This window comes from Camelus dromedarius, chromosome 8 (assembly GCF_036321535.1).
Source record: "Camelus dromedarius isolate mCamDro1 chromosome 8, mCamDro1.pat, whole genome shotgun sequence".
NCBI classification, from domain to species: Eukaryota; Metazoa; Chordata; class Mammalia; order Artiodactyla; family Camelidae; genus Camelus; species Camelus dromedarius.
In genome coordinates this window covers 36,048,263-36,065,112 of record NC_087443.1, presented here as the reverse complement: position 1 = coordinate 36,065,112, position 16,850 = coordinate 36,048,263, and the positions used below count along the sequence as shown (strand labels likewise).

Sequence of the window (16,850 nt, the reverse complement as noted above, 5' to 3'; positions counted from 1 at the left end):
GAGATCTTTCTTGTTTCTTACTGTAGGCATTTATTGTTTTAAACTCCCCTCTTACAACTGCTTTTGCTGCATCCTGTAAGTTTTGGTAAGTTGGATTTCCATTTTCAGTTGTCTTAAGATATTTGCTTATTTCTCTTTTGATTTCTTCTTTGATCCACTGGTTGTTCAGTAGCATGTTGTTTACTCTTTTTGTAAATTTGTTAACATTTTTGTAAATTTTCCAATTTTCTTCCTATAATTGATTTCTAGTCTCATATCATTGTGGTCATAAAAGATGCTTGATATAAGTTCATTCTTCTTAAACTTACTGCGATTTATTTTTTGCCTAACAAATGATCTATCATAGAGAACATTCCATGTGTGCTGGAAAAGAATGTGTATTCTGTTACTAGATGAAAATTTCTGCATACATCTGTTAGATACATCTGGTCTAATGTTTAGTTTAAGTCCAATGTTTCCTTGTTGATTTTCTGTCTAAATGATCTATCCATTGTTGAAAGTGTAGTAAAAGGGGAAGTCTCCTCCTATTATCATATTCCTGCCTATCTCTCCCTTCTGGTCTGTTAATATTTGCTTTATATATTCAGGTTCTCCTATGTGATAATATGCATTTCCTTTCAAATTACACATGATCATTGCTAACTGTAGGTAAGTTAATAACTTTTTTTTTATGTTAACTTTGTTATAATCAAGTTCCCTATAATCACTTATTAGTTCCAGGAGACTCCTGTAGATTATTTCAGACTTTCTACACAGACAATTTTGTCATCTGTGAACAAAAACAGTTTTTTTAATTTGTACATTTCTTATCTGGATATATTTTAGACTAATATTTATTGCAACATTACTGTATTGTCAGACATTGTCACAAAAGCTTTACTTGAGCTACTTCATTGAATTCTCACAAAACCTTTAGGAATAAGTATGCTAGTATATCCATCTTCCTAATGAGAAATTTGAAGCCCAGCAAATTTAAATAAGTTGCTCAAGTTTACACAATATTGAAGTCAGGATTAGTTTGTCTGATTCTATGTTCTTTCCCACTACATTAGATTTTATTGCCTTCTAAGATTCTTACAAGTTTTAGTATTAAAAGCAGCACCAAACATTTTAGTTAAATTAGTTTCCAATTCAGGCTAGTTAATTAATAGGCAAGTTTTCTGGAATTCTCTCTCTCACACACACACAAGCATACACACACACACACACACACACACACACACACACACACACACAAAATCCCATAAATTAACAAAATAAGTAGAAAACCTTACAATTGATTAGTTTAGTATAATAAATAAATTTAAACTTTTGTTATTTAAATGTAGGAGCTAAAAGTATTTCTTTTTAAAAGAAAGCATAAGAGCAAATCTTCACAACTTTTGATTAGGCAATGGGTTCTTAGATATGAAAACAAAAATGAAACAAAAGGAAAACAGGTAAATAGCACTTCATCAATATTTAAAACTTTTGTGCATCAAAGGATACCATCAAGAAAGTGCTAAGACAACCTACAGAATGTGAGAAAATTTCACAAATCATGTATCTGATAAGAGACTTACATCTAGAATATATAAAGATCTACTATACCGTAATAATAAAAAGATAATCCAATTTTTTAAATAGGCCAAAGATCTAAAGTAATGTTTATCTAGAAAAGATACACAAGTAGCCAATAAGTGCATGAAATAATGTAAAACATAATTAGCCATCAGGAAAATGCAAATCAAAGCCACAGTGAGATATATCCACTAGGATGACCAAATTGAAGGCAAATAGTATTAAGTGTTGACAAGGATGAGGATAATTGAAACCCTCATACACTGCTGGTGGGAATGCCAAATGGTACAGCCTAGTACCACCAGAAAACAATCTGGCAGGTTGTCAAAGGATTAATATAGGATTATCATATGATCCAGGAATTCTACTGTTAGGTATATACCCAAGAGAAATGAAAAACATGCCCACACAAAAACTCAAATAAAAATGTTCATAAGAATTATTCCTAATAGCCAAAAAATGGAAACAACCCAGGTGCCCATCGACTTATGAATGGACAAATTAAACATGATACACTTACACACAAAATTAGCCATAAAAGGAATGAAGTACTGATACATGCTATGCATGATGAACTTGAAAACATTATGCTAAATGAAAGAAGCCAATCAAAAATGACCACGTTATATAATTTCATTTATATGTAACATTTAGAATAGGCAAATCTACAGAGACAGAAAGTAAATTAATGACTGCCTAGTTCAGGTGAAATAAAAATGTTTTAAAATTGATTGTGATGATTGCACAATTCTGTGAACATTCTAAAAATTGAAATGTATACTTTAAGTAGGTGAAGTGTATGGAATATGAATTACATCTTGACAATTTTGTTATAAAATAACATTCAACATCATTAGTAATTAGGTAAATACAAATTAAAGGAATAATAAGATAATACTACATACATTTGAATGGCAAAAACAAAAACAAAAAATTTGACAATACCAAGTTCTGGCAAGGATATGGAGCAACTGGAACTCTCATGCTGGAGGGAATGCAAAATACTCTAGCCATTTTGGAAAAAAACTTTGACAGTTTCTTATAAAGTTAAAACATGCAGTGCTATATGGCTGTCTGTACTATAGGAGAAATCTGTACTCTTCATTTCTGGCACATTAAATGTGCCAATCCTTCTGTCTCTAAAATATCCCTCTTTTCCCATCTCCTTTGCCTAATTCAACTTTTAAACCAACAATCCTTTTTAGTCTACAGCTTAGAAACCAATTCCTCAAAATTGTAATGTTTTTATCCTACATCAACCCAATAACCTTAAATGTCCCAATAGGACCTAGTAGTTTATCCATAACATCATTTATTACAACCATACACAATTGCCATTTACTTTCCTTTATTTTCTCCTAGATGGTACACCCCAAGAGGGTAGAGTCTATATTTTTTCTGTCTATGATTGAATTCCCACTACCAGTATAGCTCCTGTCTTAAAAACAATCTGAGGAATAGATGGCTTTTTGCATACATAGTACAAACTCTTTAGACATCATGTAGATAGCAAAGAAAAATTAAAGCAACTAGATAATTCTCTTTGACAAACTGAGTAATAATTTGACTATACCAGTAACTGGACTGAAAGAGGAAGAGGAAGAGTTAAAGTGAAAGAAAGCTGGGGGTAAGAGAAAAAGAATTTGCGGTAGACATTTACTAGGCTGATTCAAAGCACAAAGCCAAATTCTCTAAGGATGTTCTGTTTTCCTTTTGGACCCTCCATGTATAATCTCATGAAAATGCCAAAGAATAATTAGGAAAACCCAAGTCTCTTTTCATGCTCCTTATACTTTAGACAAAGTGATCAAAGGACTGTAGAGTAAATCTGACTTTGTTTTTCAGTAAAGGGGGCATTTTTTTAAAAGCATCAAATAAAACACTTCAGTCCTGCAGAAAGTACCAAGCCTACCTGATTTCTTATGAAAGGGATTTTCTGGATAGACACAGCTATTGCTTTAACTGGGTCTAACATACATACAAAATAGCCTTTGGCAAGATTCCCCCTCTCTCTCCCAGCACTCCCACCCTAGCACTGCTTCCAAACAGCAGAGGAGGTAAGAGGAAAGGGCTGATCTTCTCTGTGCCCTTAACCTTTTTCAATTCACCACCTATTTCAAGGTTAACCACTACATAGGGAAAAAAACTGGAAGGATCTCATTTACCCAGACTCAGTACCCTTCCTGTATTTTACTACCTAGCTTCAGTACCTGATTATTACTATCAAGACATCCTCCAGATCTTAACTACATCACCGACAAAAATCCACCTTGCTAGAGCCTGTCTTTCAAAACTTGACATGAGAGCAGCGATTAAAAAACTAATGGTTCTTGGCATTATGTATTGGTAGAAATGAGGGGATTGTTTTTGCTTTTATTCTGTTTTAAATTGATTTAGATGTCTACACCTAGAAATCAAAAGATTTTTACATTAAAATCTCTAATTCTGGGTCCTTTTAAAAAAACTGTAATGTCTGAGAATATAGGGCCTGCATTTATGCACAGAAATAACTGACCAAAGATGAGTTGAGGCCAATCCTCTCTGACTAGGTTTATGGTTTCTGTTGCATCAGAGGCCCATGCTATGGAGCCCTTTCACTCCTTACTTGTTTGTGCCTGACTGTAGGCATTTGAATTTTCTGCCCCTACCTTAGGGATGCTTTGCACACAAGGCTGTGAGGAGACTCAGTGAAGGAGGGGCACCTCTCCTTCAATTTTAGGTTAGGAAGGATACTCCTAATAAAATGCTCTGCAATTTTTAATTTAATAGGATTTTGTGAACTAACTGAGGAAGCCAAATAGTGTATGTAACACTGATTACAAGGCAAAATATATTTCAAGTTCTGGATAATCAACTTACAAATGGACTATTTGTACCATCTCGTCAGAAGACGATGCTTGATCTCACTTAGGTCTTATATCCTGGACTAACCCCTAAGCATCAGCTAAGCAGTTACCTAAGAGTTACAAAGAACATGAATATAAAAGGATTTCATGGGCGTAAGTGTGTGCTTCTGGTTTTCTGCTTCTCTAGTGAGGGAAGGTGGAATAAGATTAGAGACTCTCAGAAAAAAGATGAAATCAATTCTTGGAACTTTTGCAGCTTGATCCACTTAATAGCAGGTCTCCTGTCTAAAAGCATTCAGAAAGGTTTCTCCTTTCTCCATCAATAAATTAAACATGTAAAACTTGGGCTCATTTTCCACTTTTAGATTTATCGTGCTACATTTATTCCTTTAATCTATGCCACTGATAGAACCAAGTTGATTCCCTACTCTGCCATTTATTAGATGTGTGACCTTAGACTAGTGGCTTAATTTCTCTAAGCCAGGATTTCCTTATCAGCAAAATGGGAATAAAGATATTTATCTCAATCTCATTGTGAGAACTGAGATACCAGGTAAGGAGTATAAAGTGCTTTGCATGATGCTGGTACAGATTACTAAATATTTTATTTATTTTCCTTTATTTTCTTCTCTTGTTTTTCTTGTCTATTTATTCAAAAAGTTATTTTTGATCTGTGAAATCCATAAAATAACTACTTTCCCAATATTTTATCAAGCCTCCTTCATCTGCCATCAAGTTATCTACACATATAAAACAAATCAAAGAAAAAAAAAACCTCTTCTCTCTGGTTTTTAGAATTCTGAATGCCAGGATTAGAGAAGATTATTTAATACTTCATTTTCTATTTACAGGTAATTAAATTGAATTCCAGAGAGTCTCAGTAATTTGCTAAAGTCACCCAACCAGGGGAGTAGAACTCATATGTTTTAAAACACAAAAGACAAAAGTAAAACCAGTTTTAAACAACAGGGCTCTGTATGAATGAGCTCTATAGATCACAAAGTAGGGACTCACTTTATTTATTTATTTATTTATTTATTTATTTATTTATTTATTTATTTATTTATTTATATATTTTAAACTAAGTAAAATAGTGAATTGATTAAAAGAAATAGCTCCAACTTTCATAATCAGACTAGTGATTAAAAAACGTTTGGTTTCTAGGCCTGGGATTATTCATCCAGTTATTGTCAGCAGGCTCGCTTCTTAACTTTCAGCCAAATAACAACAGGGAGAGTAAAATGGGGAAGTTTTGAGTTTAAGAGTTTATATGTCAAAACATTGGGTGCACAATTTCAGCAGGAGATTTTTTTGCACATGACATTTTTTTGCCTGTTTATGTTCCTGAGAAACACAGATACAGAAATCTGTATCTCGAGGTTGTATACAAAGGTCCAACAACTACAGTATATTTGAAATTATCGTATAAAATAAATTTTTCAGAAGGAAATTTTCGTTGCTTATCAAAGGTATTGGAGATTCAAGTAACGTCCATCCAGATAAGATTATGGGGAGAAAAATGCTAAAGAGAGGAAAGGGAAGAAGACCAATATTCACTGAACAATGATGTCTCCATTATGTGGCATTTGGTACTTTAACGTGTCAACCTATCCAATCTTAATGTTATCTTCACTTTCCAATGGAGTATGTCCTTTACATAATGTAAGATATCTCATTAATAGTTTTTATACTGATAACATGTCAAAATTATAATATTCAGAGTACATTGGATTAAATAAATTGTCATTAAAATTAGTTTTACCTGTTTATTTTTACTTTTTGAAGTATGACTACTAGAAGATTTTAAATTATGCATGTGGCCTGCCTTTTGTTTCTATTGGATAGCAACAATCTAGTGTCATTAAGTCCTGGGACACTTGCTTTTCTGTTCCAATTTCATTTTTAAAACTATTTTTCTTCTCTCTCTGTCATGTATGATAATAAATTAGGTTTTAAATGCAGTCATTTTTAAATGCCAGTTTACATTCATGAGATTTGAATCAATTGTTGGGGGTTAAAATTTTTTATGTTCGAATGCAAAATAGTCCACACATGAACTCTCCTAAAATATGACTTCCCTTGAGATCTTTCCCTGGTGTGAAGCAACTGCTGCTTTCCAAATACATTAGTAAATCCAGTTCGGTAAAATGAAATCTAGCTTCTTCACCCTGGCATTCAAATATTCAAAACTGTTCATCTACTGCCTCTGTCCCTCTTCATGCTTCAGCCAATTTAACAATCTAGATGTCATTTCTACTCAATTCCCGTGACACAGGAATTTTACCTTTATTCATGCTGTTACCTCCACTTGGAGTTCTAGTTTTTCAAATCCAACCCCTGCCTAAGTTTTCAAGGTTTAATGTAAATATTGCTTACTTCATGCTAAATTTCCCAACTTCTCTAATCCCATACAGCTTTCTCTCTCCTCTCAATTCCACAACACTAATATTCCATTCAAAAATACCTACACTTGACTGTGGAAAGCCCCTAATTTGTCTGTAATTGTATCACTAATCTTTCCCTATATTCCAAAGACTATGAATAGAAAATTTATAAAGAAACCTCTAAAACAGGGAAATGTCACTCACTGTACTTTCACGCTAGGCTTTAAGAATCATGTTCATCGAGTCATTTAGCTAAAAGAAGATTAAGATGCCTAGCAGTTTCTAATCCAAGGAGTGGACAGTCACACCTGTGTGCTTTTGTACAGAAGCAAAAGCATCTCTAACTTAGCTATGATATCCTCTCCCCATCAAAAGAAGAGAGTTGCCAAGATGCTCACTGAGAACAGTGGTTGGTTTGTGTACAAGTGTAAATATGGGTTTGTTCTTTTAATTTTTCATTTTTTTCTTCTCAGGGAGAGGGAAGAAGAAGAATGAGATGGGACTCTAAAAGCTTGATTTATTTATAACCAGACATATCCTTATTTGATGATCAATTAAAGCAATGTGTGACACTTGAAAAGCATTCTGTCAAAAAGCAATGACATGAGAGCTGGTAGCAATGAGCACTTCTTGCAAACAGCAAGAATCCCCTCTAAAGTCTTCTCTTGGCACTGGGGCTTTGCTAAATCTGGCTCGCCATTTTGTGAGTGGGAACAATCAGCTTTGTAGGTTGGAGGGAAGTATTATAATTAAATGTCCACCCACTTTTTCCTTTTTGATGAAAGGCTCCCATGAAACTTACTAAAATAAGGTGCATCAAGACAGATGAATTTTTGATGAATAAGTCAAAGCACTGACGAAGCTGGTTTTTTGCACAGAGAAACTTTATAGAAAAATTTCAAGCCTAGATTATTAACATGCTATGCTTAATAATAATGAATATGATAAAACCCATGGAATACACAGGAGATTTTATCATTTAATTGGTAGCAACTGTAGTGTCCAGCATGAACTGACTTGCTGAGAACAAACTGTAGTATGATTCAAAAATAACAATGTTTTAAAAAATTAATTACAGAGCAATATTAAATAGTAGCCATTATGAAAATGATGTATTTATTAAATATAATGGCATTCTTCTGAATAGTTATATTACCACATTAAAGTCACAAACTATATCTCTGAAGTGGGCAAAGTTATTTAAAGATGATATCAAATTGTCACAAACTCCTTCTGAGGAGATCTGGAGCAAGGTTTATAGTGTCTGGTTTGGATAATTAATGGCAAAGGCATTTGCTAATATCACTGAGAAGTATTATTTTAAAGTATCCTTGTACAATAGAGTAGTGTAGTACTCTTCTAAATAATTGGGATCAGGCACAGATCTCAAGTCCAGTTACTAGAATCCCCAAAGTTAGCTCTTTAGAAAGAAAGAAAACTGAGTTGGTGTTATGAATGTGTTTCCTCATTCAATACAGATTTATTGAGAACTAGCTTATAGACTCTGCTATTAAAGGAGGCTTACAGTAATAAAAAATTAAATTCTTACTCTTTAGAATTACTGAATATTTTTACTTTAAGGTAAAATTAATATTTTAAACTTCCTGTTTAATAGGTATTATTGGTGGAAACCAGTAGAGTTAATGTACCCTAAGACACCATCAATGCAAGATCAAAGTACTGGAAAGCATAATTCAATGAGCACATTGGTCATTAATTGCTAATAACTATATGAACTTAATCTTTAAAATGCCAGCCTCTTGACTCCTGCTTCTCATTCCCAGTGTGTCTTGGTGGATCCCAAAACACAGAGTAACTTGAATGTTCAAAATAGGAAAAACTGCATAATAGTTAATTAATTCAATGGAAGTAAAATAAAATTAGCCACAAGGATCTTAATTCTCCAGTTATTGGCACTGCCCAGGTTTTTATAACCATCATTTCACCCATGGTCATTTTATACTAAACTTACTATGTGGTAATAAAACAGACACGACTTCACTAGAGAATGGGAATGTTCAGGCCCCATTTACTGGCCACCCTGCTCCTCATCCCCATTTCTTTCTCCAATACTCCAAGTCCTTTTTTTTCCTAATCATTACCCACAGAATTTCTTAATGCTTTGTCTTTTTGCATTGTGTTCAGTTCTGCTTTTTATTATCCCTTTTATAAAAGTTACAAGGTAACCACTATCTAAAGTGTTCCTTGAACAGCACAGAGATTTTTTCCAAAGATCTGATAGGAATTCTTTAAAAATGGACTTTTTTCCCCATATAAGTCTTACTTCAACAAGTTAACTTTACGATTTTAGATTTCTCTGACAAACAGATTTGAGGTATCAAAACCCAGACACATTGAAAACGGCTTTTTCTTGAAGTCATTTAGAATCTAAGACTTTCTGCCCAGCTATGTCAGGTCACTCAGCTTGGGAAAAAAGATGGGTATATGTGCATGTCTGTGTAGGGGGTTGGTAAGGAAAAGGGAGATACAGGATTGGTAAGCAATCCATACAAAGTGAACTCACAATGTGCTCTGAAACGGACATATTTAAGCTCTCCTATTTCCCCAGACTCTGTCCCAGACACTTCTGTCTCAATTTTTTGTAGTAAATTAATGATGATTTTCTCTGTTGCTTTGGTTAGACAGCTTGTTTCAAAGAAGAATTTTCCTGGAAGATAAATGCAGTGCTCTTTTTTTTTTCCTTCTTGATATATATAAACAACCTAGTGTTTCAGCATTACACTTAAAAACCATTTTCATTTTCTCCTATGTCTCTATCTCTTAGAAAACTAGAAGCCTCTCAATTGTAAAAAGTATTTGTTGAATCATACAATTTTAGAAACTGATAGTGACCGTCAATGATCTTTTTTAACCTTTACTTAACAGCTAAAACAAATGAAGCCCTGAGCAGAGAAGCGTAGTTGATTAAAGATGGTCACAAACACTTTGCTATTCCTCCCATTGAGATGTTGAATCTAATGTTCCCACTCCTCCCCTTGTGTTTGGGCAGGCTCTGTGATTGCTTTGACCAATAAAATACAGTGGAAGCTACAATCTGCCAATTTCTGGGCCCAGGTCTTAGGAGAATGTCAGCTCTACTTCCAGTTTCTGGCTCACTCTTGGGATTTCTAATCTCAGAATCCAGGAACCATGCTGCCAGCTGAAGCCACATGGGAAGGCCATGTATTGGATGGTGCTCCAGTCGATAACCATGCTAAGCTCCCAGCTGACAGCTAGCATGCACTTTCAGTCAGGTCAATGTACCATCTTGCATGTCTAGCCTAATCAATCTTTTGAAGGGCTATATCCATCTTGAGCCAATATTTGACAGCAATCACATGAGAGATCCTATGTGAGAACTGCCCAGCTCTGCTTCAGTCAACCCACAGATTAGTGAGAGAAAACAAATGGTTGTTTTAAGCCACTAAGTTTGGGGATAGTTTGCTATGTGTAAAAGCTTCCTGGAACTGAATACAAGTTTCTAAGTAACACCAGAGTGAGAAATAGAAGACTGCAAAGCCAGTATAATCTCATTATAATGTGCTAAGGGAACAAAGAGAGTTGAAAAAGACCCATTCTCAGTTCCCTACGAGCACAAAATTCCAAAATCTTTTATCCTTTCATATTCATGTGAAATATAGAATTTCCAAAATCCTTAAACATTTAAAATAGATTCTTAGAGCTCTGTCTACATTAGAATAAATCATCATTTGGTAATAAATTAAGGTAGCGTTCTCAAGTGTTCCTGGAAGACAGTACCTTAGTGTCATGAAAGAAACAGTACTTTATGTAAATTGATTTGGGGAAATTCTGACTTAAGTTAAATTAAAGAGGTCTCTTTATCTCTGGATTTTTCAGAAATGTAAAATCTCCAAGAGGAGAAACAGATAGAACTTTTTTCCCAAAACTGTGTGATCAAGGAGTCCTTCTTTACTGAGCACCTCATGAGATTTATGTTTCATTAGAAACTAAACTGAAAACTAGAAATAAGGATGCAACTTTATTAGCAGAAATCAACATTTACTTTCAGAATATTTAACCAAAAAGTTGTTTTCAGAATGTGGTGTGCCTTCAGGTTAAAGAACACATTTCTAGACAAAACTTTTATACGGGCTATAAAAGGGGCTACACTGAGTTAGGTGCACTAAATGACCTGCTCCTTCTCTGCTCTCTTAATTTTTAACACTTTCCTGTGGGAATAGTTAACAAACATTGGAGGAATGAGTACAAGAAGGAATAAATGAAACCAGATAAATAATAAATAATTTAATGAATTAGTCAAACACTGTAAACCTGGAAATCAACTCTGACTCTCATTAGCCTGGTTTGGGTTTTTGTACCTTTATTTCCATATAAGGCCAATGGGAAGTGTCACAGTTGCCCTGTATTACAGAATTCTTAGAAAGTTCAAAGATTTCAAAGCAGGAGGTAGGACAGTTTTAGGGTTGAAATGATATTAGTAATCATCTATTTATCCACTCCTTTCATTTTCTAGATGTGAAGACTGAGATCCAGAAAGTTGACAGAGGAAGTGCTAGCCACATTCGAAACTTCCTTCCCAGTGGATCCACATTAAAGATGCTGGGAGAGTCCTCTCTTTTAATAGATGTTGTATAGAAAGCTGTCATTCTAATTCAGGTGGTGACTATTTTAATTCACAAGTTTTGCAAGCAATCTGGGCTCCCAAACACTATTTCACCAGAATCCATGGCCTATATAGGAAGGTGTAGCAGTCTAAACATTGAATAATCAGCACAGCATGGGCACTGACAATGAGTGTAGACAACAGCCATAGACAACTGGTACCATCATACTGATGAGTACCAGCAGGATAGCAGCTCTGGTCTACAGACCTGGTCGACCACACTTCCCTCTTTCTGCCACTGGTTCTGTCAGAGCAGGCAGATAGCTGGGTGTGAGCAGAGAAAGGGGGACACAGACCAAATGGCAGGAATTGGGCAGAAAGGAGGGGCACATGACAAATTCAGGAAACCATACATCATGTACGTACCAGGGGCCCCTGGGCAGAGAAAGAAAAGGAAGAACCTCTGGGCTGATAAGTGGTCACACCTTTTGGGGTGATTAGCAGCTTGGAGGTCAACAAAGAAAGGTGAGAAAAAGCAGGAATCTCCAGTGTATTTGGCTCATTATGCCCTTATCACAATAAAATTAGCCTTGCAGATTAGAAGTACCCATCATGCACCAATGTCATAACACTTCCGATCCAAACTAAATAAGGACAAAAATCCCTCCTTCGTTCGGGAAAGTGGAGGTGGGATGAAAAGTCAAGAAATATGACCCCAAACCCTACCTTCCCTAATGAATATTATTTTTATACTCTATGTAATCAACTTGCCAAAGAAACTCAGGCCAGCCACTCACCTGAGCCTGCCCACTCTCCCCTTGAGAATGTGCTATCTATCCCTTAATAAATCTTCACTTTACTTTCTTAACCTCTTCATCTTATCTCCGAATTCTTTCTGGGACGGAACAAGAACCTGGACACTGGCTACATCTACCCACAACAGTTCCTGGCTTTGTGAGTACTGTCACCTTACTGGTGTTAGGCTTTCTTCCATTCAGGCTTTCTCTTACACTATGGTTGCCTTATTGATGCCCATAATAAAACAGATTCCATGATTTATCTCCTGGGAATCACCCAGAGCTTCATGACTCCTTCAGCAACATACCACCCTGTCTCCCCCAAATCATGGGACATTTTCATGTTTCCAGTTTCCAAGCAGGAGGAAATGACACAATTTGACATACATACCCTCATATTACTTTGGCCCAACTCTGCTTCATTTGCAGTAAGTGGTCAAAAGTTTGTATCTGAGTCCAATTCAGCTGTGAATGGAGACTGAGAGAACTATTCTTCTGGATTTAGTTGTTACAGTTCTAGCACACTTACCTCTACAAGCCTGCTGGTGTGTTCACGAAATATTGCAGCATATTCTTTTATTTCCTTTTCCCGGCCATTCTTGGCAGCTTCAATGAGAACCAAAAGTGGGACTGTTGTATCCAAAAAGGAGTCTGACACATGATCTATAATAGCCTTACGGAGCTGAGGAGAAATAAGTAAGTTCAGGGTTGTTTTTTTTTTTTCAGTAAATAGTTCATATTATTTCTTATTTTTACAATCTCAGTGATTATAAAATTCATTTTATACATTCTTTGCACAGTCTCTAGAGTCATAATATTTAAGACCGTGTATGGATGTTACCCACAAAGCTAAAACAAGCAAAATATCCAAGAAAAAAAATCATTGAGTAATAGCTCTCCTGCTCTCAAAAGTTACTATTTTTTTCTTAAATTGTATTTAGCCCAGAGGTCAATTATAAGTGATAGTACTACATTTTTCCCTGGAAGAAATTGCACTATTGTAATGTTTATGCATGTGTACAGACTACATTGTACATCATGTATTTTCATAACTACAAAATTATAAAATGTTTTCTATCTAGTTGGAAGAACTAATGATAAATTTTGATTAGCTAAATTGTAGACTTCGTGGTAATTAAACCAAGTTAGATCACCGATTATGCCAGTTGATATCAGATTAATAGAGCAAGGAGAATAATAAATGAGGTTGATGTCCAATTTTCTCCATTTGCATTAATTGTTCTTGCCCTCACACCTTAAATTATTAAACAAGCATAACATTCTGCTACAATTAGTTCTTTAAAATTTGATTATGTGTAAGCTTATAAATTACAATCAGGCAATTACCCTGCTCAGTAGATATTTTCTGAAATTTAAAACTGAGTTGGAAAATTAATGCATTGTATTTATATGATATTGAGTCCTTAAGGATCACAATATATTCTAATGTTTCATTAACAATGTCAATGACTATGAATGGCTCCAAAGTTTTTGGTAAATCACCTCAATTTAATAAAACTAAGATATGAATAGCTATCAGGGAATTTACAATTTACCTTCTCTGAAAGATATATTTTAGCATATTTTTAAAAATAGGTAGACACTTATTCTAGTTCTAGATTACAGAAGAATTAATAATACATTTTCAGTGATGTAGCTACATGAAAACAAAAGCACTCTCTCTTCCTATAACAATTATAGGATGACAAATCCATAATAATTATAGATTCATCTAAGATAGTAGAGCTTCCTCTGAAGAACTGTGAAATTTTATGGCTACCAAAAGTTTCACAAAGGCTGTAGGAAGATCCTTAAGGAAAGATCCTGCTTAGCATGCAGAAAGGCAAATCACTAATGGCAATTTATTAGCATTTACTGAGCACTTACTAGGACAGGCGGTAGAGTGCTGAGTGCTCACAAGGCAAGTGGAAGAACCTGAGTGAATGAACTGTTTGCTGTCCATAAAGAGTGGGCGTGGGAAGTCAGGCAAGAGATCGTAAGTGAGGAGTTGAGCTGGAAACTAAAGTTGTATTCGTTCCAGATATACAAGGGAAAAGTAGAAGAAATCTCTCAGAGGGGGAGCTGTTTTCAATAACCTTCCTTCCCCTTTATCCTTTCTTCTTTCACTTAAAACCAGGACAAGTAAAAGGAGGGCTAAGAGGAGAAATGCACTAGAGATGTGATTAAAAGCCAGCATATATATGGGAGGTGATTCAAGGCAAGCAGGTTAACAGAATCATGTAGAGGGAGATGAACAGTGAGATGCCCAAGAATAAAACCTTAGAAAATACTACCATTTATGAGAGTCATGCAGATGGAACAGTAGGACCTAAAAGACTGAGCTGCTGGTCAAGAAACAGAGAGCAAATGATCAACAGCTGAAAGAAAAACTTTCAAATAAACCTCTGCACCAGTGCTCTCCAAATGAATTTACTCTACCAAACACAATTTCAATAACTGGGTTTAATGTGTTGAATCCTCTTTTCTGCATATTTGATTTCATTCAACTCAACAAATATTTCTAAGCACCATTCCTTACATTTCTACCAAGAGTAAGGTATTGTTAGAAACATCAAGTTGGAGACACATGGTCCCTGATAATCTAGTGGAGGAGAGTCATTAAATATTGCAATAAAGGAAAACCAGGAGACTGGACAGCAAAGAAATTTCAAGAAGATAAAAGGTTTCAGAGTCTTATTTTAAAGATAAGTTAAATAAAAACAACCAAGACTTTCCTATTGGATTTGACCGCTAAGGTGATTACTGAGCTTAATAACAGCAGTTTTGGCGGAAAAGTGAAAACAGGAAACCTACTGCTGTGGTATGAAGAGTGAACAGGCGACAAGGAGGAGGAGACAAAATAAACTCCTGTTTCTAGTAGTTTGATTGTGACATGAAGAAATAAGGCTTGGTATTAACTACACTGAGACACAGGTTTAAAGAGGGATGGTTTCTCGTATAAAAGACTTCAATATATGGTCCCATCTACAATTAAACTCAGATTGTCCTCTTACATTTTAAAAAATACATTTTCATTTATCATGATACAAAAATCAAAGAAATAACTATTTCTAGAGAAAAATAACTATTGTCTTAGATTGTTCCCATTTTTGTAAACACTTGAATAATTTTATCAATCTTCTTACAGCACTAAATATATTTGCATCTCCCCTCAGTGGTGCTACCTTTTGTCTTCCCTTCATTTTAATGACATTTACTCCCTTGTTCTTTTTTATTTCTTCAAAGTTTTCAACTATATTTACCCTGCTATTCAATCTGTCATCCCATACACAAATGTTGAAATATATTGCAAAGTTGAGGCTTGAGCTACAGCTGATTTACTATTAATTAAAGAATAAACTCTTTGACTTAAATTATTTTTTTAAAAACTAAACCAAATTAGGAACACATTTTTTGCTTTTTTCTAAGGCATACTGCTAAGTACATAATACAATAAATGAGAAAAGGGTACCACAGAGGTATGATATGTTCAGTAGGACAAGACAAAAGAACTGGAAAATGTGCTTTCAAATAAGTTCTATGCCTTGGAAAATGGGCTGAAATTACCTGACATATTATAATGTCAAATATAATGAGCAAGATGAATATTCTGTAGTCGCATAATCATTCAATAAAACAAATGCATTTTGAGCTTTCTAAAGGCAAGGCACCATTCCAGGCAACCTGGGGAATGCCAGGATGATAAAGACAGGGTAAATATTAGGGAGTGAGAGATGCACAGACTTTGATGAGTATCTTAAAAGAAGTGCAAACAAGTAAGAAACATTGAACTTATTGCCATGGTTAAGAAGGCTTCTGTAAGGATGATACATGTATTCCATTTTAAAAGCTGAATAAGATATTAAAGAGTTGGAAGTGGGAAGCACAGCATTGTAGGAATAGGGACTATCATAAGCAAAGAAAATAGAGGGATCCTCAAGATTTCACAAGTGTCTTGTGCGACTGGAACATGGTGGTAGAGTGAGGATTAAAATCAAATCTCATTAGATACAATGGAGGTATTGAAAAGTATTTTAGGTAAGAAGAACAAAATTCAGACAAAAAGATTAAAAGATGACAGAAGAAAATGGGCAGAAATCGGTGACCTGTGTTAGACATAAGTGATATCTTTAAGAGACAGCACACAGTCAGCAGGCAGGGAGATATCGTCCCCTATGAAAGATCTTAACCCCATGCAAACAACAGCACAGTCAATGCAACCGACTCACAATTTGCTCACCAGAATGCCTCACTTGTTGATTCCTGATCATTTACCATCACATTCATAGCTATGATTATAGACTATATTAGAGGCCTTTGGTGCTTTCCATCTCATCCACTGGCCCAGTCTGATTTCAGCTGTTACAGTGGGGAAGAGTTCCATGTCCTCCAAAGACATCCCACCTTGAGTGCAATCCATGCTTCTTTGTGTTATTGTTTCTCAGGACTTCCTTCAAGTCTCTATGAGATTCTTAGCTTAAGCACAGCCTGAAAGTTCTGGAGAGTCAACACCACTGAGAGCAATCCACAACCAAGAGGATGGGAGCTCTGGGTAAAATTCTCAGCTTTCATGAGCAGACAATTCTCAGAGGCATTCTGTCCCTTCTCAGAAGTCCTTAAGCTCCTGTAGCCTGTAGTAACAACCACCATAGTGCATCCTTTCCTCCCTCCCTGACTG

At 35.2% G+C, this 16,850-nt stretch overlaps 1 protein-coding gene across 8 annotated transcripts in view; it reads right to left on the bottom strand.

Moving 5' to 3' along the window:
* CTNNA3 (catenin alpha 3) overlaps window positions 1–16,850 on the bottom strand; it is a 1,350,697-nt gene that overhangs the window by 624,613 nt on the left and 709,234 nt on the right. For all 8 annotated transcript variants that reach the window (XM_031461217.2, XM_010985795.3, XM_064488129.1 and 5 more), the window contains one exon: window positions 12,702–12,854. In XM_031461217.2, coding sequence (XP_031317077.2) covers window positions 12,702–12,854 — 153 coding nt within the window. The remainder of the gene's footprint in view (window positions 1–12,701; window positions 12,855–16,850) is intronic.